The 24,074-nt window shown below is 39.1% G+C and overlaps 1 protein-coding gene across 11 annotated transcripts in view; it reads left to right on the plus strand.

Moving 5' to 3' along the window:
* Positions 1-24,074, plus strand: part of Unc-13 (unc-13) — a 104,426-nt gene that overhangs the window by 20,971 nt on the left and 59,381 nt on the right. For 9 of the 11 annotated variants that reach the window (XM_072893172.1, XM_072893178.1, XM_072893179.1 and 6 more), the window contains exon 2: positions 17,524-23,593. In XM_072893172.1, coding sequence (XP_072749273.1) covers positions 18,023-23,593 — 5,571 coding nt within the window. In that variant the 5' untranslated portion in view covers positions 17,524-18,022. Of the gene's footprint in view, positions 1-13,076; positions 23,594-24,074 lie in introns of those variants that run through there. The other 2 variants (XM_072893177.1, XM_072893174.1) reach the window with 2 other exon arrangements.

Raw genomic sequence — 24,074 nt, forward strand, 5'->3', positions numbered from 1 at the left:
CTTTTAATTGCTACACAATCAACTTTTGCGCGTGCGATAAACTCTTTAATATAAAAAGCTTGTCTTCTAGCTTTTTATATAATATCGTCATTAAGTGCAAAAAATATTTAAATTTTTTAAAATAATAAATTTTTTTAAGTAATTTAATAATAATAATTTAATTTTTCGCAAATAATATAAATTATTCGATATCGTATTATTCGTATATGTATTTATCGTTATTTCTGGTGAGCGAAAATTCTGTCGATATTTTTTAAATATTACTACAAATAAAATATATGTACATGTATTTGTTAAATGAATGTGGATGTTATATTTGGAAGAAAATATTGCGATCTCTCACGATTATTCTGCATATGCAGATAGAACAAATCGAGGCGCTAACAACATCCGCCATATTGACGACACGTGGATGGAAATTTGGCAACCATATATCTCATCGCGAATGCCTTGATTGAATTAATTGGGAGAGCGTGGAATATTCAAGCCAACGCCAAGTGGACTAAGCACTTTGTTATGCTGGATCATTTGAAAGTTTTAACATCTGTTAGCCATACAACTGCGGCAAATATCTGATGGAAGCTTGCTTTAATCCCGTTCTTGTTACCGGCGGGAAATTAATTAACAATGTTTATGGATTGCGGGATAACAATGACTGCCCACAGCATTTCTGCCTCATTGTACTTTTGATCGTGTGTATTTAAAAAGGATGAATCAGCTTTGTCGAAAGTTAATAAATTTGATAAATTTCGAGATTCATGAATATGACATTTATGTAAAGCACATTTTAAAATTAATAATTAATAATTTATAATAATAATTATTAAAATTAATAATTAATTTGTCAATTAAAGTAAAAATTAGCTTTGTAGAATTAAAATTTTTATTTTCATGAATTTTTGTCACGGTTGTTTCACAATTTTTGTGCTACAGTCACTATAAAAAAATTTAGTTTGATAAAATAATATTTACGAAATTAAATGATATTTTGAGATTAAATTATATTCTGCAGAGCAAATTTTTACTTTAATTATGTAGTCAATTATTCTATTAATTATATATTTTAAAGAGCTAAAAGCTCTTAGCTGTAATTAAAAAAAATGAATTTCGAAATGTATTAATTTATTTATATCTAACTTTTGACATAGCTGATTCGTTCAATTCTTTCTTAAAATGTTAAAGCATCGCCATATCATCAATAATAGCAATCACCAGGATGTAATCGGCATTCGTTAGGTTCGTAAAGATACTGAACAAATATTGAATTTTCGCTCCCGCGACTCTCGATTTGCTGTGCACATCGAGAGTTTCAAACTATATATGTGTATGTTCGAATAATCACGATGACGTGTGTGATACTAACTCAATATGTCATATATGTATGCATAATATGATCCGGCATAATTTCTCGGCGGAATACGTTTAATTACTCTTGCGCGAGTATGTGACCCACCTGTCTCGACGGATCATCTTTGGAAATCTACGTCGCGATATCATCAAATCTACGTCACGATTCAGTGTCAAATAGTGAAACAATCGAGCCGGAGATGTCTGTTGTGGGTCGCACTCTCGTTGTTTTGCCTCTCGCTCGTGTATGTCGCGTTAATAATTTACCTCGCTAACGAATAAACTTGTAAAGATACGAGTACACAGTCGTGAATGTTACAACGTTACAACGCAACGTGAAGCGATGTTACCTTTTGCCGCAACATGTCAGAACCTTTTTAATTTACACACCACACACACACGCGTGTAGGCGTTCCCGAGTTACTGATAAAATTAATTGCACGCGCTCGGGAATAAATGCTATACTGTTAACGTGGCAAAAGTGCCGATAACACGCGAGATGAAACGCCTTACTGAAAAGGCCACACGTGCCACGAGGATGCGCCCTTTTCGCGAACAGCTGACAAATTTCAATTAAAACTTTTACGTAACCGTATAGGACACGTGATAATTATTAATTCGCGGTTAATTCGTTTCCGTTTGTCTACCGTTTGAAACATACAAGCGCCTTCACTTGGAGTTTTGCTTCCTCCCTCGGGACGTGAAATATCCAATTCAAAATTTCATTTAAATGCATCGCGCGGGCGCACTAAATTTTACGATTCATCTGGAATAATCGGAATGCATGCATGAAATAGTCGCATTGCTTTCCCCACAGAAAAAAAAAAGTATCGTCTGAATTTATCGTTAAATAATTTCCACACATACGGTCCTCCCTGTGCACAAAAAATAATTCTTTCGACAGAAATATTTCCAGTGATATTATTCGCATTTTTCTCGTTGGACGTTTCGCGAAAAAGTTATGTGAATAAAAACTTGATAGTACGAAAAATTTCGCCCGACATTTTTTTGGCTTTACGAATTTAAAATGAATTCTAGAGCAACTGTCACGCGATTGGAAGCCGGCCGAGAATGCAAATCCACGATTGTCCTTTTTCTTCACGATAAACTTCAATGAAATCAATCTTTTTTTCTTTTTTCTAATTGTGGTAAAGACTACGGTTAATTGGGAGCATCTGGTGAAAAATTGTTTCCGAATCAGGTTAAAGCTTAAATCGCTATTTTATAAGAGGGAAAAAGTTTTTTCCCAGCTTGAAAGGCAGCGACAAGAGATCTCGAAAAGAACAAAAGAAAAAGGGAAACACTCTAAACAGTATTTTCAAAAGAAAATTCTTGCGTCGAGACGTAACGGGAGAAAGAGAGAAAAAGAATCTCAAGAATATCGCTTGCCACTACAATTTCAGCGAAAAAATTTCCGGATTCTTTTCTCGCGAATAAAACTATCTACACATCTCGATCTTTAATATAATAAAAACAATCTTGGCTTTCTTTATAAGTTTCTTCAGAATCGATTTACGTCGTTAGCCAATTATCGTTGAATGCGAAAATTGTTATATAACGTTATGAAAATTTAATCGCTCTAGTTCTATCTTTTTTGAATAAAAACCAGCTGAATCGTGAATAATTGTTGTTACGAACTTTCGAAATATTCTAAAGACACGGTTGCTGTCGCAGAATTTAATTTAACGCTCCAATTAACGCCTTTGCTTTGTATTTTGCAGTGCATTCGAGAAAGTCGCTAAAAAATCTTTTTTTTTCCCCTCAACTCTCAAGCAGGTAGGTCACGTGGTTTAATGAACCGGCATTTGTTTAATCTTACAATTAGAGAGGATATTAAATTTACAAATTTCTCCGCACAAAATGCAACGCCGACACTTGAATTTTAACACGATATCACCCGCTAAAGCGCTCGATTATGCCCAAATACCCTTTGCAAGTGTGAATATCGTAAAGACACTTTCGTTTTGATACAAACTTTACAACGCCTATACAGCGCTTGTTCAGAGATTAATTCATAACTCCACTTGATAACAGCGCTTTGCCGACTCTGCCCGTATCAGCCCGGGCAGTCATAAACCTCCGAGCGGAAGTCAAGGCACACCAATGTACACACATACGTTGGCGATAGTGACACACAAGCTTGGTGTATCGCTTGTACTATGTTTCTAGATACGAGCTTAATAAAATGTTGTAGAATTACATTCGAAGCAATTAAACAAATTAACGACTCTACGGTCGCAATGTCAATTGAAGAGCATATTAATCTCACTACGTGACGTTTAGCTTTGGACAAAGCGACGATGAAATACAGCAGGCCATCGTTTTGATTTATCCCTTCCAATATAGAAGAATTATATAGAGGAGAGTTGCCTACATTGCATCACTTAAAATGTTTTACGTTATATTTCCTACTTGGTAACTATTTTGTATACAAGTTAATATTGAATATTTTATCATGATGTTCAAGACGTTTATTATTAACATTGTTATATTAAACTTTTATCAAGAACAAATTAATTGTTGTGAATCTTTTTAACGGGCAAAAGGTATGATTTAAACAACTGGTCTTTTAAATCAAAATGTTGTATAATAATTAAGAAATAACTTAGTAATATTATTATTTTCATATCTTATATCAAATCTTATTTTATCAATGACAAATAAGGAAGACAATATTCTTCGATATAAAATAATAATTTTTACATATTATATTTATAAATAACAGCTGGGAGACAATAATAAGTTTTTGCTTTATTTGATGCAAAATTTTCTTAACTCATACAGATATGACTTAGAGTGATCAGTTTATTTATAAATATTATATTGATTTAACCTTTATAATAAAGGTAATATATACAAAAAAAAATGAATGTAAAATATTTTATAATAAATCGACTTTTAAAAAAAATACAGAATAAAATGTTAGATTATTATCACTTAAATTGGACACAAGTTACATCAATCTGATTGTTTTAGGATGTAACGTGAAAACTTTTTGTTTGTATTTCTAATTTATTTCATATTTTTATCAAGAGAAGTTATTTATATTCACTAATTATAAAAAAAAATGATAAAGTATGATTTAGAAGGGCAGTATACGATATAGACATCTCTTCCCTAAGCCCAGTTGATAAGCGATCCAATCGGAAATGAAAGGCCGATCAACACGTGCGGCCTGATTCCTCGACCGAATGCAAGTTCGCGTGAGCATGCGTTGCCGTAATCCTGTCCGATGCAACGGACGTGTCGCCTCGCGGAGATTTCATTGTGCGAGGACAGATTCTTTCCCGTCCGGAAGCGGGAATGACTCAGTTATGCTAACTAATGAAACTGTTGCTCGAAGCGACGCTTATCTTCTCCGTCTTCCGGTCGCTCGATTGGCCGAGCACGCACAATGTCCACTCTCGTGCACCTTCTTCGGGGATGCAGTTCCTTTGAAAATACACTAGCAATACTGTCTTTCGATCAAGACGAGAGGCTTTAGCGACAAAGTTAGACGAGTACTCTGAGAAGAAAAGAAGAGCTTAATTCTTTCCAGACGAAAAGATTTCTATCCAATTTCAAGTTTAGTGATAGAGATCTTTACCGAAGTTATTAAAAATCAATAATTGGATTATCATGATATTCTTCGTGATTAGTCTAATGTATTTTAGAATGGTGTTATATTTAATAATTAATATATATAATTATAGCTCTCTTATTAGTGTATATATATATATATATATATGTCAACTTTTAATTTTCTTTGGAAATGTTAATTTATTAAATATATCAGAAGCTTTGTAGATGGGTCTTATTACTCTTCGTTCTCTTTGTTGATGAACAACCTTATTCCGTGATTCGCCTTTAGAATAACGACAAACCGCAGTCAGGTAGAGCATAACGCAATTATTCAACGAGTAACGCAAAACTTTTGACTAGTTTCTCTATGCAGGATGGTTTCCTCAATCCTGGGATTTCGGAAAACCTGGGACCACCACTCGGGCAGTTCGACCATTTTGTCCTTGATACCGGGAAAGTTCTATGTCCCTTCGCGGTTCCATCGTGCGTCCGAATTGTAAAATATTCAGTAATTTCATCGTAAGCTTCGGCCCTCCGTGAAAGTTTTGCGGATTTATCTTTCGTGAGTCGAGTGGCAGCTGTGATAAAGGCTTTAAATAGGGTCGGATTAAACAAGTGCTGCGCGACCATCTTGGAAATGAGTAAAAAGATGGGAGCCACTGCTACGTGAATGGTGATACTTTATACTGTATATATCCTTGTGCGCAGTGTGTTGCAGCCCCTTTCTGCGCGTTTATTCTGATGAGTAAACATGCGACGAGTGTGCAGAGAAATAAGTGTGTCGTCGCGAAAACATCTGTGCGTTTTGTGTTGTAACACAAATGCCCTTTGTGTAAGCGGCATTTACTCACTTTTCATTCTCATGCCTGGTAAATAATTAGGCAAAATACTTTGCAGTTAGGTTTACCTTGCATTGTGAGTCTGCCTTGCGTCGTGACTCAGCCCGCGATATTTTCTTAGGTTTTCTTGGAGAATCGGAAACTGGAGAGCTGAACTCTCTGTTTGCGAATAATCTCGCGCGCTGAATAATACGATTGTCTGCACTGACGCGATATTTGAAGATAATAACATATGCGTTCAATATCGTAAAGGATATTTAAAGGGTTTATTTAAAATTTAAAGAGTTTCGAACGTTGAAAAACGTCCAAAAATGCTTTTCAATTGTAATTTAATCGCTATCAATGTAGCAGAAACGTCATTGCAAGTTCTACTTTTCTTTCTGGCAGCACAAATTTACAATATTGATCTATAGTAAAGCAATTACGTTTGCTTCAAGTTACATTTAAGCCCCGGGGAAAAGTGCATGGAGTAAATTGAGATTCGAGTCCGCGTCTTAGGTCCCAGGAACACTTTAGGAAGGAAGGCAGCAGTGGCATATACGCTTTATTTAGCGACGAAGCTCGACTAATTACGAAGCACACAGCTTGATCGACTCTCTCTCTCTCTCTCTCTCTCTCTCTCGGGTCGTCTCCGATCGTGGAAGCTGCCATTGGATTCGATTTTCCGTTGCTAAATAAATCGACCAATCCTTCTCCTTTCGCACACACATACACACACACACACAAGTAAGCACGCACGTATCTACTGCCCGACGCTTATCCATTTGAACCAATATTGAGAACAAATTAATTTAACACTTTCAATGCGACTAAAAGGATAACGAGATTTATCTATCATCGAGGAACGTGTTGCAATTTTCTGCAACTTTTCACAATCATGAGAGAATTACGGGTTTCGAAATTCGACCATTCAGTGATATACGCCTGATTGTCTTCAGGACATCGCCGTCGCTCGGTGACCCCATCGAGACGACTTCGAAATACTCTCTCGAAAATTATTGTTAGACATCGACCCAATTCGGAAATTCGAATGTCGTCGGCGAATCAATACTGCCACGAAGAGAGAGAGAGAGAGAGAGAGAGAGAGAGAGAGACATGGTGGGAGAGAGAAAGAGAGCAGAGAGGAAGTTGGCTACCTCTCTCTTACTGGACATTTTATATTTTTGTCACGATTATGCAGATGTGTAGCATGTTAAAATAAACGGCGATTTTCGCGTATTTTTCAATACCCTTTTTTTTCGACAGGTAAAAATCAAACTCACTCTCGATCTAAAACTCGAGATTGGGACACGTCGCATTGTTATATCCACGGATTACTATTAAAAAAGAAAAAGAGTCGGCTACATATTCGTAAAAAAATCTCCGATTTATATAGCAAATTCTCAGCTTCAACGACTCTTCTTTACGATTTGATTTTTCGATCGCACAGGGGTATCGAATCGAGTTGACGTTTAAAGGGACTCGTAAGAGGAGAGACGAATTTGAGAGCGCGTGATACGAGAAATTTGAAAAATGGCCGAACATTTTGCGGCGCCATTTCTCTCTCTCTCTCTCGTCTTGGATTCCATCGAAGAATTCTGCATGTATCGATCCATCGCGAATTATACACCACCGCGTGATATCGGACAACCTGTATTTAAATTCAGTAATCACTATTCAGCATAGATTGCTCTTCTAGTTTTGGTATCTAACGATTTTTTTTCACCAGCGGTCACGATCGATGTAACACGTGCCAGTGTTATTAAGCCCTATTTAATCGTCCATATGAAATCGCGTGTTAGGGCGTAAACGTGAGGGTTACAGAAACGTACGCAGCCGTCACGTCATTTATCGCAAGCTGGAATTTCAGGGTTGCACGCGTCCACGAGTATTGTGCTTCCACGTTTCAACCCTGTTATTTCTCTCGCTCTAAAGTCGCGATCGATTTCTTGATTAAATATAAAACTCGAACATTTTGATTAGTGTTTACATTTTACATATATTTACATACATAATTTACATATGTATTTCGTACTTATTTGGCGATTTTTTATTTTATTCAAGACTTTGAAAATTAGGAGAATATTAAACGTACAAAAGGTAAATCTATGAATTTCTATTTTTTTTCTTTTTATTTTTTTTTTTTTAACGAAGAATATTATTGGCTTATTTCGTAGGCTAAACATTGACGTCACAAATGTAATCTGAGGACAAACGATAATGAACGTCAACGACGACAAAATAGGATTCCCCCTCCCGTGTCTCCAATCCCGAAGAAACTCCTTGATTCTCTTCCCGCAGGGGGATGCTTACCCTCCCCAATCACTTTTCTACCCCTAGAAGTGTTACCTATCGATCCGTTGATCCATCTCATTTACATCCTTACAATCTTATTATCATGTAATCGATGTCGGGCAAAAAGGACTTCGACGCGGTTTTCTTCTCTTTAACTAGTAATGTGACGGAAATTTAATTGAATTATTATCTTTCTTTATATTTTTATCTATCTCGATTACCCCAGATTTATCTTGTTTTTGTCAGACGATATTGATCGCCGAAGTAGGGAGTTTTGTTCGAAAAGCACAGTTAATTAATCACACTTGTCGCATTTACAACTTTGTGTTTAAGTACTCTCTCGTCTGCGTGAAATGTGAGATCGATTCAACTACTGTGAAAATAACGCGTGAATAATTCTTAAAATATGATTTTACTGCATTATTGCATGAATTAACAAAGTATAGAATTTATTAATGGTTGTCAGTTTTTCGACTGACTTAATTTGGCTACAATTTTTGTTATTCGTAGAATTAATTTTTTCGCTAAAATTATAAACATATAGTAGAGACAGAGAGTTATACAATCTGCCAAGGATACCGCTTATATCGTCGCGCTTTTCTCCTTCCTGATAACTTAAATTTAAATTTCCGGTTGTATGCGGTATGATTCGAAATCGATAACTCGAAAGCGAAGCGAAGCAGTTACTGATTGACAATACAGGCTAACGATCATTTCCTCCTCGTAAATGTGTCTATTATTATTTGAATATCCGCTATAATTTGGTTTTCTGAATAGCAGTGATAAAATTACACAATCCTGTAAAATTCCGCGCTTTGTTACTCGATTGTCATAACCACATGTTGGATGTATGTACAACAATGCTAAAAGTGAATTCTCTCGAGGCTCTAATGTTGAAAAAATTGTTTTTATGCAAACATGTCAATATTATGGATTGAAGTTGAATTCGTTATATATATTATTCGATTTAACGAGTGAATAAACGATACGAGAAAGACTGAGAAAAAGTCGCAGGACGATGATATTCATATTGGATCGTGATAACTTAATAATCGAGCGACAGTTTGATTGATTCAACGCGATTTGTGTATTACTACTCAATGTTTGTACGAATAAAAATGTGGAGTGGATTTCGTGAATGAGATCGATACGTTCCATATGTAATATTTTATTTCTCTTTCTCTTACACACAATTCTTTAACTTCGAAAGTTAAAGGATTGTGTGTCTGCGGATGAACCAGAAAGTCACGCGCGCAGGAAACATCGATTCAAGATGAATGATAGAAAGCGAGAGAAACAACAAGAAAGATCCAATTGCAGAAAAACAACTAAATAGAGAAGGAGAGAAAAATCGCTAGGTCGAGAGTCCTTTTGACCCGAAAGAAAAATTGTATGGGAAGAATAAGATCCAAGAGCAAGTACATACTCAGAATTGCGAGACACAGCTGTTTAATGGAAGGGACGGAATGTCAGATAGAGTGAAGATTTATCAGGAAAAAGGAGAGGCCACGTAGATAAGGGGGACGTTGAATTGAGCACGTATATCATAGAGGAAAGCAGCAGGGAGAGAAGGCCGGAGAGAGATAGAGAGAGGAAGATAGATTCGCACGCGGTTTCGGAGCGGCTGCTGGCGAATATTGATCCCGGACGTGCGGGAATGAAAGCCGGGTCCGGGGAAACCTACGGGTCCGAGATCACGCTCCGCATACCCTTTACGCCATCCGTTATAGCGTTCGTTAGCGTGGAAATTCGAGGCGCCACCGCAATGTGGAAAATGGCCGGTGAAACACCCCGGGTATTACGATCCTCGTATGCGTAATACAAATCGTCCGTCATAATTATTATTGACGGCCTGGTAGACACGCGTCTGCACCGACCTCGTAAAACACGCAACCCCCTGTGTTACCGTTAACCTAATTATCCGCGCCCGCGGATCGCGAGAGCGTGAGTAACTCGCACGCTCCCGAGAGAGATTCAATTTGCGCGGAGAAACTTGGATACCCGCGGAAAATAAAGTTAATATTCGCCAAACTCACTAAACAGTCAAGATATGGCAGAGTCGCGGAACTTTAAGGGTTTACTTGAGGTTTCTACCAATTTTCGATTATGTATTTGCCTATAAATGCGGTTGAAAAGTATTTGCAAAGTGTCACGCTTTGTTCGCTCTATATTTACATTTAATAATTTTGCTTGAAAAGAAAATTGTACGTTCTGCGATATTTAATACACGGAATATGTACTTAAATTATTTCTCTGCACTACTTGATACATAATTGATATCATAGTATAACATTTCTGTCCCAGGCGCACGATATTTATAATAAATATTTTTATCATTTATTTTTTTGAAATAATATGTACATATTTTTTATACATATTTTAAATGCATTGAGAGAAAAACATTATAAAAATTATGTATTTGACACGTTATTAAAATATAGATTAAATATTTTATGGTAAGTACAAAAATAAATATTTGTAGTAATAATTTTGTAAATATTTCTCAAATATTCGCAAATATATTTAAAATAAATCTTTATGAACTGCGTTTAATCGAAGATCATTATATAAAATATTTATAAAAAATTCAAATAATTATTATAAACATTTCGTATATATTTTATGAATACTGTTTTGCTGTCTGGGACATGGATTTTACTTCTCTTTACTAAAATACAATTCCTACTCTTAAACTGTAATATTTACGTAATCTCAATATATATTATTTAACATGTTATTATGTCACTCAATCTGATATTTTTTTTAATACAATTTTTTTTTTACTTTTGTAGAGATATATTATTTTCAAAATGCACACGTTGCATTTTGCAATAGCGATTCTAATACCAGATCTTTCGAAATTGTCCTTTTCCAATGGAATTCTTAGAAACTCGAGGATAGTCAGAAAGTTCAATTTTCTGATACGATTCGGTTATCGCGACAAAAGGAAAAGACAACATATCATCAGAGTTTTTCGAGCTTTGAACTTCACTGGACCGAGAACAGCTCTATGCTATACCGATGAAAGTTGTATTTTTGCGGGAAGAAAGGAAATATCTCGATCGCCCTCGCTAGGGAAGACTTCTGCAACTTCATCTTTCAAATGTCAAAACTTATGCGAGAAGTTTAACAAACGTTGTAAAAAAACTGTTCTTCGTTAGATGGAATATTAATTGGTCGTGATATTACCTCGGACAAGTCGGATCAAATGTTGCATCAAAGCAACATATAAACTGCGTTGCCCGGTATTTACGTCTGAAAAAATACAAATAATAATGAATAATCTTTTACGAACATAAAGAGAGAGTACACACTGCTTCAACAATTGCTTCTCCAAGCAAATAGAAATTACATTCGAGGTTCAATGCTCGAATGTTATTGCTCGGGAACATATCTCCACCTGCCAGAACCTGGCTTTTTCAATTTATCGACAATACACGCGCAACATCCGTGCAGAATCGAATTCCATTTCACCGTCGGTAGTCGGTACCCCTTTGGAAATCGTGATTCGTTTTGCACTTCTCAGCGGGTTGCAAAGTGAGTCATTTTTCCCACGTAACGTCAAGAAGGTACTCCCGAGATCGCTTCCTCAGAGAACAAGCGATTTCGCCGAATGAGTCCAGGAGGAATACGAGATAATATCACCTGGAAGCGCCAGGGGTGGTTATCATTCTTGTTGGGAAAATTTAGAATTATTGCTCGATCGCGCAAAATATTGCTCATGATAATGCAATATGATAAAGAATATATTTTTATAGCTCTCCGGGATTCATCTTCATCAGACGAATACGAGTGTAAATACTTAACCTCGCGTATTGAAGTTCTTGTACGGGACTTACAAGTGAAATCCAATTTCATTTCGCCGTAGGTTCTTACCTACCTACTCGTTGAGAAATAAACTCTAGTTGGAAGAAGAAGAAGAAGCCACGTAAATCCTCTTCTAATGGTCTCGGGTATATTTATGCGTCCGTGAGGGCGGCGATGGCCGTTTTATCGGCTCTGAGTGAAACCAAGCGAGAAGTATTATGAAAACTTTAGAGGTACCGACTCGAACTCGCTTCAGCGAAATATCGAAGACAGAACCAGACAGCGCCGACGAAATCGGGAACTGAAAGCAGAATTATCGAGTTTCTTTTAAACATTAGCCTCAACTAACGAAACGGATACGTATAACAAAATGACTAGCGCGAATATAGTTTGCAGAATCTGAAAATTCGACTAAAAACACGCGAGTGGAATATTTGTCATAAGTGACAACTCTGGCAAGATCCCCTATAAATATTATGGACCATTGTATTATGTTCGAAAGTCATTAAATGTTATAAGCAAAAGTACTTTACCGACATATATACACGGGACCATCACGTTTCTATCTTGTCGCTCAGTAGGATTAATTATTGATCGATGGCAGCCGAATCTTTGATAGCTTCTAACTAGGAAAGAAAAAAGGTCTCTTAAGCTATCTGAGCCAAATTATCTTCCAGATAACTTAAGATTAAGCTATCGAGCCCTTCATAATTTTTTAATGGCTAGAACAAAAGAAGTATTTTTTATAGCAAAAAGTAGCAAATAATTAGCAAATAATTTTCATATATATTTTTTATGTTTTGATCATTTGGCTCAGATAACTTAAGAGACCTAAGGAAAAAATAGTTTTTATTTTTACAACGCACGTCACTCGTAATAAACTTTAAACAAGAATACTGCATGATATCGAAATACACACACATATGTATAGATGCAGCGAAACCACTGCCAGTTGTTTCCTATACCATAATGCCTCTTCCACAACACGATGTGGTTTATCGGGGATAAACTAAATTGTTGGAAAACCACAATATATTGTATATATTACGAAAACGCATCTTGTAAATCTGTCGCCTGACAATACGAGCGAGCCCGCGAACAATTAATACAAAAAATATTTTGTAATCTTTTTATTTGTGCAAAATTTTATATTCACTCAAAAAATATGTATTTATTATATATACAATATATTTTCTAAATAAATATATACAATTATATATATATTAATTTATATATTTATATATTTTAATAAATAAATATATAAATATATATTACATATAATAATATATATATATTTATATATATGACTATTTTAATTTTATATTTTATAATTATAATTAGTAGTACATATTAATATAATATCTTATTCCACGTTTTCGATGTATAATTAAATTTATCTACGAAATTCCACTATGGTATTACAAATAATGAATATTGAATTATAGACAGTGAATAATGAATATTGAATTATAGACAGTGAATATTGGAGTATTAGTGAAATTGTCGTTGGCTCGTTAAATGTTGTAACATAGACGAGCAGCAACAAGCATATAGAAGCAAGCAATAACAATTAAGTTGATCACGCTCGTTGCATTTTGGATTATGCTAAATGACTCGTTACATTGAGATTGCATTATTATCATATTTCCAAAAGTAATTTATGCGATGCTTTTGTTGATTAAGAATTTATGGAGAAACTATGGTAACAGTTTAAGCGCGATGTTTGCTTCGGCAAAATACAGATTAATTCTTTCATCTTGAAACGAGATTATCGGACGGCTTCTGCCGCGCAAGTATGGTCTTACAACAATTAATGATATCGAAACAGCAAGAGAAACCTGTTGCTTGACGCTTCCTGATGAACTTTACCTATGCGATATATTATCTCGAAAAACTAACTTTTGCGACATCGGGTTTATCAATCTCGTTGTTGACCTTATCCGCAGAAAACAATTTTCCCCCAGTCGAAAATGGGATTAGCCGGTCTCTCTCGTATCCCATTTCTCTCTGGCACAACCCTTGACCTACATATATATATATATACTTCTTAGGAATGGCTGAAAAGATTCTTAGGAATGGCTACGGAAGTATGTAGGTCTCCAAGTAAAAACAATATTATCGTGATCATCGGCAAAATGAGAACTTTCATTCAAGATGAAGCCATAACGAAGGGAAAAATGCGAAATTTTTTTGCATATCGTAATGAAATTGTTGATATCGCAATTATCTCGATAAGACAGCAATAATACAAAAGATGACTTAAGAAATAAATATATTAGAAAATATATTATAAATATTTTTGGAAGCTCTCTGGAAGCATTAAAGAGATTTTTTGCAATCTCGGAATTTATATCTTTTCAAGAAAAGTCTTAATAACTGTGTCATGATGAAATTGAAAATTAAAATTTATGGAGCATATTAAGCAACGTATATCCAGATATCAAGTAGTAGCAACTTTCCGCAACAATATAATTTCCAAATAACAATAACTAAGCTTTTTTTTTTCTTATCCTTAAGCACTCTCTTCTCCTCTCCCCCGCCTCTCTCTCTCTCTCTCTCTCTCTCTTTCCCCACCTATCTCTTTCTCTCTTTTCCTGTTACACCAGTTTCACGCTCGTATTTCAAAGGAAAACTTCCTTCATAAACCCGTGCATACATAAGAAAATCTCTGGTGGTAAACTGCAAAATCCCACAAGGTTGTCCTATTTTTCGGTGTACGTGACGTGTTGTGAATTAATCTCGGCCCCTTTTAACAAGATTACGGTCTTTCACGCTATCCAGAAGCGGCAGGATGACGGTTTTTCTCTAACGAGATGCTTCACCTGGCTAAAAGTATTTTATGTTATTTTCCGTTGGACGAAAGCTTATGTCGCGTGGATCCGTACATAAGTATGCATATCTACAAATCATCAAATATCATATATTGTAAAAGAATAAATAAATCACTGCGTTTTAAAGCATATAAACTTGTAATTTTCTCCTCATGTAAAAAAGCGTTTTATATGTTAATAAAAGCGCACAGTTTTTCGTGAGAGATTTATGATATAAGGCAAACTCGAGACAAAACATTAGATTCTCGAAAAATTCCCAAATTTTCTAACGAATATTTCTCCTGCGTGTAAAGTATAATAAATTCTATCCCTCGTCGCGCTAGCTGACATTTTATCCACTTTATTCCTATGGCCTCATCGAAATTCTCTTTGAAAACAAAAACCCTCCGTGAAGCTGTAAAAGATTCTTTAAAATCGATCATAAGAAAATACTGTGTCAATTTAATTCGCAAATTCGAATTAACTTTGCAAAGATATTCATATCATCTTCGATAAGAGAACAATCTTACGGTATCTCGGGACGATTTTGCAAATGAAATCTATTCAACAGGCGTGATATTCGACGTATGGTCTGACTTGTTGCGTTGAAATACTCGATTTTCCGTCTCCAATCCGTGGGACTTCCGCTCTTAATTGAATTAGCTGCGAGGCACAGCTTAAGTTGGCTTAAAGTAAAACAGGCAAAAGGTCCGATACGTCCGGAGATTCGCTTTATTACGGCGTCGCCGTTTTCATTCACATTTACGGAGATGTAGAAAGAACCGAAGGAAAATGAAAAATGGCTTTGCCGCCGCTGACTGAGTATCGAATGATACTTATCGTGTCAGTAATGACCGCCTTGTGACATGAAAAATATAAAGCTCACGCGAGAAGTGAACCGCCCTGAATACCGCATGAATGGTAATCGTGCTATGACATGGATATAGCGCAATAAACATTCCAGTTGGTACATAGTACATAGTAGGTCGATAATCATTTGGCTTTACTGTGTTTACGTGCCGTTAGTTGTCTGCAATCGGAAAGACGTACATCGACGAGCAATAAAAATAACTGGCACGTAAAAAACGTATTCACGTTGGCATCACCTAAATAGCCATGGTATATTAATAGCTGTTAATTATGTGATTAACGGCGATAATTTTACACCATCGCTGTTCATGGTTAAAGCACACGGTGCACGATGCAAAAACTTACGCGTTATAAGAATGCAATATATTAAAACAGGACAATATGTAGAGTACGTAGGGGGGCAACCTTGTTTCCTGCTTGCTGTGTCATTCTAAGAGGCGCGCCGAGGGAAAATATTTGTAATCCAAAGGAATCTTCCACGAGTTGAATCCTTAGTAATGGCGCACAACCTTTCGTATAACTCTTTTGTGATGCGACTCGTGAATGGCCATTTTGACCCGGCAAAGAATCTGCCTGCGGTGTATATGGCGTAATATCGTCGCGAGGGTATTCTTTTCTATATATTCGGTCTCTGCGACTCGCTTAACCGGAAGGAAGCCGATAGAAAAGCAGCACGTGAAACGACGGAGCTAAATTCCGAGTATAAAATATGAAAAGAGCACCAATGATAAATGCATACATGTCTGGGCTGATATACGATCGTAAATAACGAGTCACCCGCTGTTAAGATCTTGAGAACCAAGTAATACATGTATAAGGCGAAGATTAAGTATACCGCCTGATACTTTAAATACATTATGCTAAACGTATGATATTTTATTTTACAACGCTTGTCGATGCACTGAGTAAATATTAATATTCTTGAATTGAGAAGATAAACAAGTTTAGAGAACACGTTGTTATAAATTTTTTTTTTTTTCTTTAATCTTGACATATTAAAATAATACAATTGTAATATGAAATAAATAACGTATTATATCTACTATACCGATGACATCACTTTTATCATAATCTTGTCACGTGTCACATAAAGTCAACAACTGTATAATTAAAACTCTTCCTCCTCTTAATACTGTGCATAATTCAAGCGAAATTAGGTTAACGACTTTCGAGATTGCACGATTATTTCGAATTAACTTAGTTTAAGCGACACGTTTTCTTATTATTATGAAACGGTAGTAACTTGATTGCTAAACATAAAGAGCAGAATTTTATGCTGTACCGCTGAGAATATATTGTAACAGTAGAGCTACGCGGAGAGACCAGAATCGATATGCGTGCGATATGGCAATAACGATGGTAAAAGATGGACTCGTCGACAGTTTGTCAAGGATCCAGGATATAGATACGATCGACCGTAGGTTTTCAGGTCGTGATAGTTATTTTGATCATCCGGAGATATGCAAGAGTAATCCTATGGCAAGACAACAGATAGAAATCGGCTTCGGGTGTTAGATCAATAAGCACGACGACGGGTGACAAAAGTACTGTTTTTAAATCTTTTATTTTCATAAATTATATCAATCGATTTTATCACGCGATATAATATTTAAGCGGCACATATCTGACGGGATTTTTCGATTTAAAGATTTTATTTCGAAATAGAGTCTCACTTGTTCAGCGCTATTAAATTTAGATTGAGAATATAGTGAGACGCAATTAAACAGAAATCTTAATAAAGACGCGCTCATATAAATTACATTATTACTTACATATTTTAATCATATTGATTTTTTTTTATATTGTATAAAATATTTGCAAAACTTTCTTTTGCTTTGAGGATGTAAGCAAAGGCCTAAACATATTTCTGACTTTATTATTTCGATTATATGATATCTTAAGATGTATATTGTAAGATGTATAAGAAAAACACCATGGAAACTGTGTCGGCGTGGATTTTGGTACTTGGTTGTCCTTGTACCAAGCCACACGTGTTGGCTTTTCCTATTTTGCAGATAACAACGGCGGCATGAACGTACGAGACTGGTTACAAAGTGCCATTTGCGCAGAGTATCGCGCGATCTCAAACCTTCTATTAAGATCGCGCCTCGACTTCCAAGCTTCGTGTTCGTGGTGTAGCCTATAGAACGAAACCTGAAGAGAAACACTTGATACATGTAGACATAAAGGTGATCAAGAAATCGTAGAACATAGTTAGACTTTGTGTGAAATGTGAAAATTTGAAACGAGTCAACATGGAGATCATTACGGAACGTGACGCAACGACCAAAAATACGACTACATCAATGGCCTCTATGAGGTTCGCCAAGCTGCAATTCATATTCCTTCTTGGTCCACAAGAGGGGATGTGACTTGATTTAGAAGCGAACCTCGACATACGATGAATCGCCTCAGGGATCGTCAAATAGAAACATAGGCGCGTAACAAAAAAACAAGTTTAAAAGAAAACAATAAAGCATTTACGACGCGTAGCAATCCGATAAGGCTAAAAAAATGGATTCAACAAAATTGGGCGGTCCGGCGCCGACTAGTCCGGCTCATTCGCCAGTTTTGCCGAGCTACGCCACATCCGGCGAAGGTAACATCGATTACATCATAGGTGATTACATGGAGAGACTGGGCACGAGACTGAATATCCTCGAGACCGAGCTCAAGTACGCGTGGAGAGCGCTAGATCTTCTCAGTCAGGAATACATCAAGATGTGGGAAAGACTAGAAAAACTGGAGGGCTTGCTGTACGAACAGCAAACTGTGATCAGTCAGTTGATCGAGTTTTATACTAGTGGTGGCGCTCACGAAAACGTAAATATCATCGAGGAGACTCTGGCTAATCAGCAGGGCTCGGTGGGTGAATTGGACGCGATTGCAAAGAGCCTAGGAGCAGCGATAGATATCGAGGATACTACCGTATTGCGGGAAAAATTGGCTCAACAGGAACTAGCAAGGATGCACGGGCTCACGCAGGATAGTACAACAGCCGCGACTGTAGTTACCGACATGCACAGAAATGTCAGGAATCTCGATACCTTGGAGACCCTTGAGGAAGAGGGCAACATACCCGATGAGGCATTTTACAGAAGTCTAAACAACGCCTATAGAGAAGATTTGATTTGCGGCGACACATCGAGACCGACGTCGCAGCTGGGTATGATCTGGGAGGAAGCTGAAGATGAAGATATAAATGGTAAGAAGGAGGTGGACCCTAGCATTTTTGATAAAGCTATACCAAAAGAGAAAGAACTGGAGGAGCTGTCTAACCAACCGACCAAAGAGGAAGTACAAACCTCCATAATGAAAAAGCAAGATGAAGCAGATGAAGATGAAGGCGAGGTATTTAGCGCGGCCGATTATAAAAGCTATCGAGGGAACACACCGTGCATCAGTGAACAAGATCTTGCTCAGCTTTCTAGACTCAGTTCTCTCGATCAGGTGGCGTTAGAAAAATTGCACGAGATAGACAGATTAACTAGTAAACTGCAAAAGGATTCGCAGAATCTGATAGAATTGCAATCGAGACTAATAGATTCGCCGAAGCGAAGCCAGTACTCGTCCGAGGCCGAGGCAAAACTGGCTGAGGAGGCAAGTAGTATAGACGAGCAATTGAGAAAGATCTACGCGGAGACCGACGTCGACAGCTGGACCTTCTCTAAAAGTCCCGGCTCTACTGGCGGCAGATCAATTTCCAGAGTCAGTACCGATAGCGGACTGGCTACTGACGGCGACTTCACAACGAGATCTATATCGCCAAGACTGACTACTACGTCCAGGAGCAACTTAGACTCCATTTCGACTACCTATACTCCGCCTAGATTAGGTTATACGTCGGCTATATTGGAAAAAAGCCCAGAGCCCGTGATTCAGTTGCCGATTGACGTCGGTAATTTTGCGAAAGGATATGCGGAGAACAAAGAGCTAACGGATTTGATGGCCGAAAGCTTCGCGGCGGCTGTCACTTGCGCTTCACCCAATATTTATAGCACAACTACCGAGAAGGTGTCGTCGCCCACTTTGTCAGCCAGTAGCGTGCAAAGCGTTCATAGCGTCCAAGGTCTTCGCACGAGACAAGATGGTTATTTTGGTAGCGCGGCTCGGCTTAATCTCGAATTCCAAGAAAGCCGGACGCCACCTAGTCCGTCGCCTAGCTCACCACCTCCGCCGGCGCCGCGAGACACAACCGAATCCTTCCTCATGCCTGGCGCCGATCAGCGAGAACCAGACGCAAAAAGATCTCAAAGCCCAAGTTTCTTGCGAAACACGGAGAAGTTGGTCTCCATGGAACAAGGTCGTCTCAGTCCCCGCACTCCTCATTCGCCCAAGTCACCAAGAGTCTCGCCGAAACACACGATTAAATCCAGTAGCGCCAATATAGTAACGGCAAAATCCGATTCCGGTTTATCATCCATGAGTGGCTGGAGCAGTTTAGATAAGTCGCCGAGTTCTCCGAAGAGCTCTATCGCTAAAATGTTGACTTCCTATTCGGTGGATCACACCCGTACGAGCAATCTTGTACCCAGCACGCAGCCCGCCAGGATCTCCAGTCCGATACCACCGCTTCCCGAAACGACCAGCGCCGTCGCCATTACACAGGAACCTCTCTACGATACTCCCGAAGGTAGAGACGCTTTCGCAAGTACTTTGACGACTACGGCCAGTCATCCTCCTTACACAACAACGATGAATCATTTAGTATATACGACCGCCAGCAAGTCACCGGTCAAGGAAGATTATACATTTGTACCTCCGCCAGCTCCGGGTGTAACCACTACCTGTCAGAGTCCCAAGAAACGCAGTCGTCAACAGAGTCTTCAGCATGCTTTCTCAATGCCTGCCGGCACAAGTACAGATTATATCTACAGATCAGAACAACCGGCCATTTACTCCGTGGCTGGTAGTAATCGACAGCAAGTTATTACGAGCGTATACACTAGTGGTTCCGGTTCCTACGGGCCCAAGACTACTACCTCGGCTTACTATCCTTCTTCTGATTCGCTGGAGCAATATACCAACTATCAGGAAAGTTATGGCGCTCTTCAATACACAGAGACGACGAGCGCCACGAATGTTCACGTAAAGAAGCCGTTGCGTGGAAGCTCATTTACGGATGGCATGACAAATCACGAAGGATACAAGGCGGCGATGTATCGCACGATGTTTCCCACCGGCAACATCACCGATGCTCTCTCGTACTATCCGACCAGTGCGACTAATCTACCGCGAACGGAGACCAATGAGAGCACGTCGTGGCTGAACTCGATGGAGGAACAGATACCTCACGATTCGACGTCTTCCAGCATTAGATCCTTAACCTCCGACGGTAGCTACTCTCAGAGCCCGTATACGGACCGTAGGTATCCTCAGCCACCGGCCTATCAGGCACATGCGGCATATCAGCAGCATCATACTTATGCAAATCAAAACTATCCACAAGCTTATCAACAGCAGTATCAATCATATAGTCAACGATTGAGCAATGCTGAAAGCGCGCAACTCGCGGATGGTTATCAAAGACAATGGCAGAGAGAACATCAGTATATTCAAGATCACGAAGGTGGAAGGATATCCATAGAACAACAGCAGACGCAGCAGGGTGAATATTACGACGCCTCGAGTGTGATAGTTTCGCAATCCGGATATATCAGCATTGCCTCAAATTTGAAAGATCACGAAGTCGACAACAGCAAGCTGTCGAAAAAGATTAGAAGAGGTTCTTCGTTGAAAAATGCAATGAGCTCTATGAGCAATTGGTTACCTGATTTGCATCTCAGTAAACGTCACAGGAGTCAATCACTACCGGGTGGAGTGAGAAGAGAAGATCTGGACATGCCTCAAGACGCTCAGCAGAGACTGCCTGCTGAGATGGTAGGTAGAGGCCGAGGTAGAGGTCAGGCTGCCAGGAAAAAGAAAAAGCATACACTGGTTTCTACCGTCTCCGGTATTCTTCAGAAAGCCAAACGTCGCAGCCATCAGTCGCAGTCTTTATCCGATCCAGAACAGTCTGAGACTGAATGGAGTAGCGGTAGACAGAGCGGTTTGTCAGAGGACGAAGATAGCGTCATATCTGACATTGTTCAAGAACCGCCTTTCTTTGCCAAGGTAAAAACTGCGAGCATGAAAAGAAAGCCGCAGCAAATGATGACGCAACAGCAACAGCAACAAATGATGGCACAACAACACCAGATGATGGCACAGCAACAGCAGATTCAAACGCAACAAAAGGATTACATGCAACAGCAGCAGCATCAGGCGCTTCAACAACAACAACTACTTCAGCAGCAGCAGATGCTTCAACAGCAGCAGATGCTTCAGCAGCAACAAGCGCTTCAGCAGCAGCAGCAAACGCTTCAGCAGCAGCAGGCGCTCCAGCAGCAGCAGACACTCCAGCAGCAGCAACAAGCGCTTCAACAACAAATTCAACAGCACCAAGAGCAATTACATCAACAAGTTCTTCAGGATACGTGGACCAAGGAGAAAGAACCGAGAAAGATTGAGGTTAACGAGCACGTAATTGACGTAAACGATCAATTAGGTATGCTCGAGGAAGAAGCTTCGGGAAAAAGTACCGGTTCAGGATCCGGTGGATCATCGATCTTCCAAACAGTCGGCGACATCAAGAGATCGACGGGTAGCTCAGACGAAGCGCCTAACGAGAAGGCGCCGAAACTGCCCCCCGTCACTTTAATTGGTGGCTCGAGCATGGAATTTGCCGTGTCTCGAGCTCTCGGGAAATATCGTCAACGGCAATCTTCAACAGTATCTGATGAGCAACCAGCGAGCGAGGAGAGTAATAATGAAAAGAAAACCGTCGAGGAAAGTCCAGCGCAAACTCTGGAAACAAGTTTCGAATATCCGGAAGATGTGTCCGAGAAGAGCGAAAAATCAAGCAATGTAAAATTGCCGGAACTTGTTACTAGTTTGTCAGAGGAAGCTCCGCCGTCGGAAGGTAGCCCGTCAGCGTCTAGCATGAGAGGTTATAGTAGCACGGGAGGTACACGGTTTCTACCGCGCCACCAACAGTCTTTGGAGATTCCTTGGACTGGTTCGCGGCCGGGAGAACCCGATGAAGATAATCGCAGTACACATTCGTACAGGAGCACATCGAGAGTGTCCTCGAGGCGACAAAGCACCGAGGACTCGATCGATTCCGAAGACGAATGGTACTGTTATGAATTGAGAAAACTCGAAGAGTTGGAGAGGCAGTCTGGAGAAATGGAGATGACTGAAGTGCTGATCGAGGAACCCGAAGACGAAGCTTTCCAGCCGGACGAGACGGTAAAAGAAAAGATGTCGTTTGTATTGAAGGAGCTTAAACTCAAAGCCATCACAAAGCCGAAAAATCAGAAGAAGGAGGAGAGAGAAGAACCACGAACTACTAGAATGAACGGTACAGTCATCAAGGAGCATCGCTTCGAAGAGAGCGATAATAGATATCGCGACGAGAAACCTATTCCGAAACGAAAGTCCGCGGAAAGCGTGGAGGCTGTGTTCGCCAGGGTGACTGATTATCATACATGGGCACACGAGCTGGAAGCCAAGAAGGAAAAGGCTCCGCCATCCACGGAGGAGGGTTCATCCGGCGAGACATCCGGTCCGGACAGTCCCGAACAGTCGATGGACGAGGAAGAGGAGGAGTTACCGAAGGACCTCGAAGAACAGCAATCGCGACGAAGTTCCAACGGTTCGACGTTACGTCACAGCGAGAAGATGCCGCAGGGCTCGGATTCTCTATCCCGCGAAGGTAGCGTAAGTGTACCACCTAGCGAAGTGTCGGTCAGCATCCCGGGAGCTTGGGATTCTGAAAGCACTGTCCTTGAAGGCCTCGAGCGCGACGGAGCCGGTAGCGCCGAGACGGCTACCACGGCGACCTTGAGTCTACCGAAGATCAAGATCGACTCCTCGTCCTGCGGAAGCTCGGACACGACATTGAAGGAGGGCCAGGTGAGTCCTGGCCCGCCCGGGTCCAAGTGGAAGCTGCTCAAGGCCTTGAAGGAACGTAAGGCCGAGGAGAAGCTCAAGGAGGTCGAAGAGGCCTCGAAGGAAAACGCTATCTCGCAGGGACCCACGGCAGTGAGTATCATGATCAAGTGAGGACACGAAAATCTTTGTAAAGCGTACTCGACATTCGGAGGTTGGGTAAAATTGTGAATTAACATGTATTACATTTATTTTTGCACTTTTTGCACATTATTTTGGCGATTAGCATCGTATGTTTCATTGAGCATGACATCTATCCCTGATATCGATATTTAATCACTATTGATATTTAATTTATATTTAATTTAAATATTGATAATTAATCAAAAGTCTGAATTTGTATTTTATTTTATCGATGTACTTGCACACGCTAAAAATCAGCCACAATGTCGGTACTTTAGCGCCTCGACCGTTTGGCGATTAATGTACATTTTTGACAATTGATTCTTCACGTGCTTCAAATTCAAATTATATGTGGCACGTACTTTCGAATGTCGAGTGCGCTGGTATGTCGACCGACTGTAAAGCGGACAAGAGATACTGCGAATTAATTAATATTTGGCGTTTTAAAATT

Source organism: Anoplolepis gracilipes, chromosome 5, assembly GCF_047496725.1.
Source record: "Anoplolepis gracilipes chromosome 5, ASM4749672v1, whole genome shotgun sequence".
In the NCBI taxonomy this organism is placed as follows: Eukaryota; Metazoa; Arthropoda; class Insecta; order Hymenoptera; family Formicidae; genus Anoplolepis; species Anoplolepis gracilipes.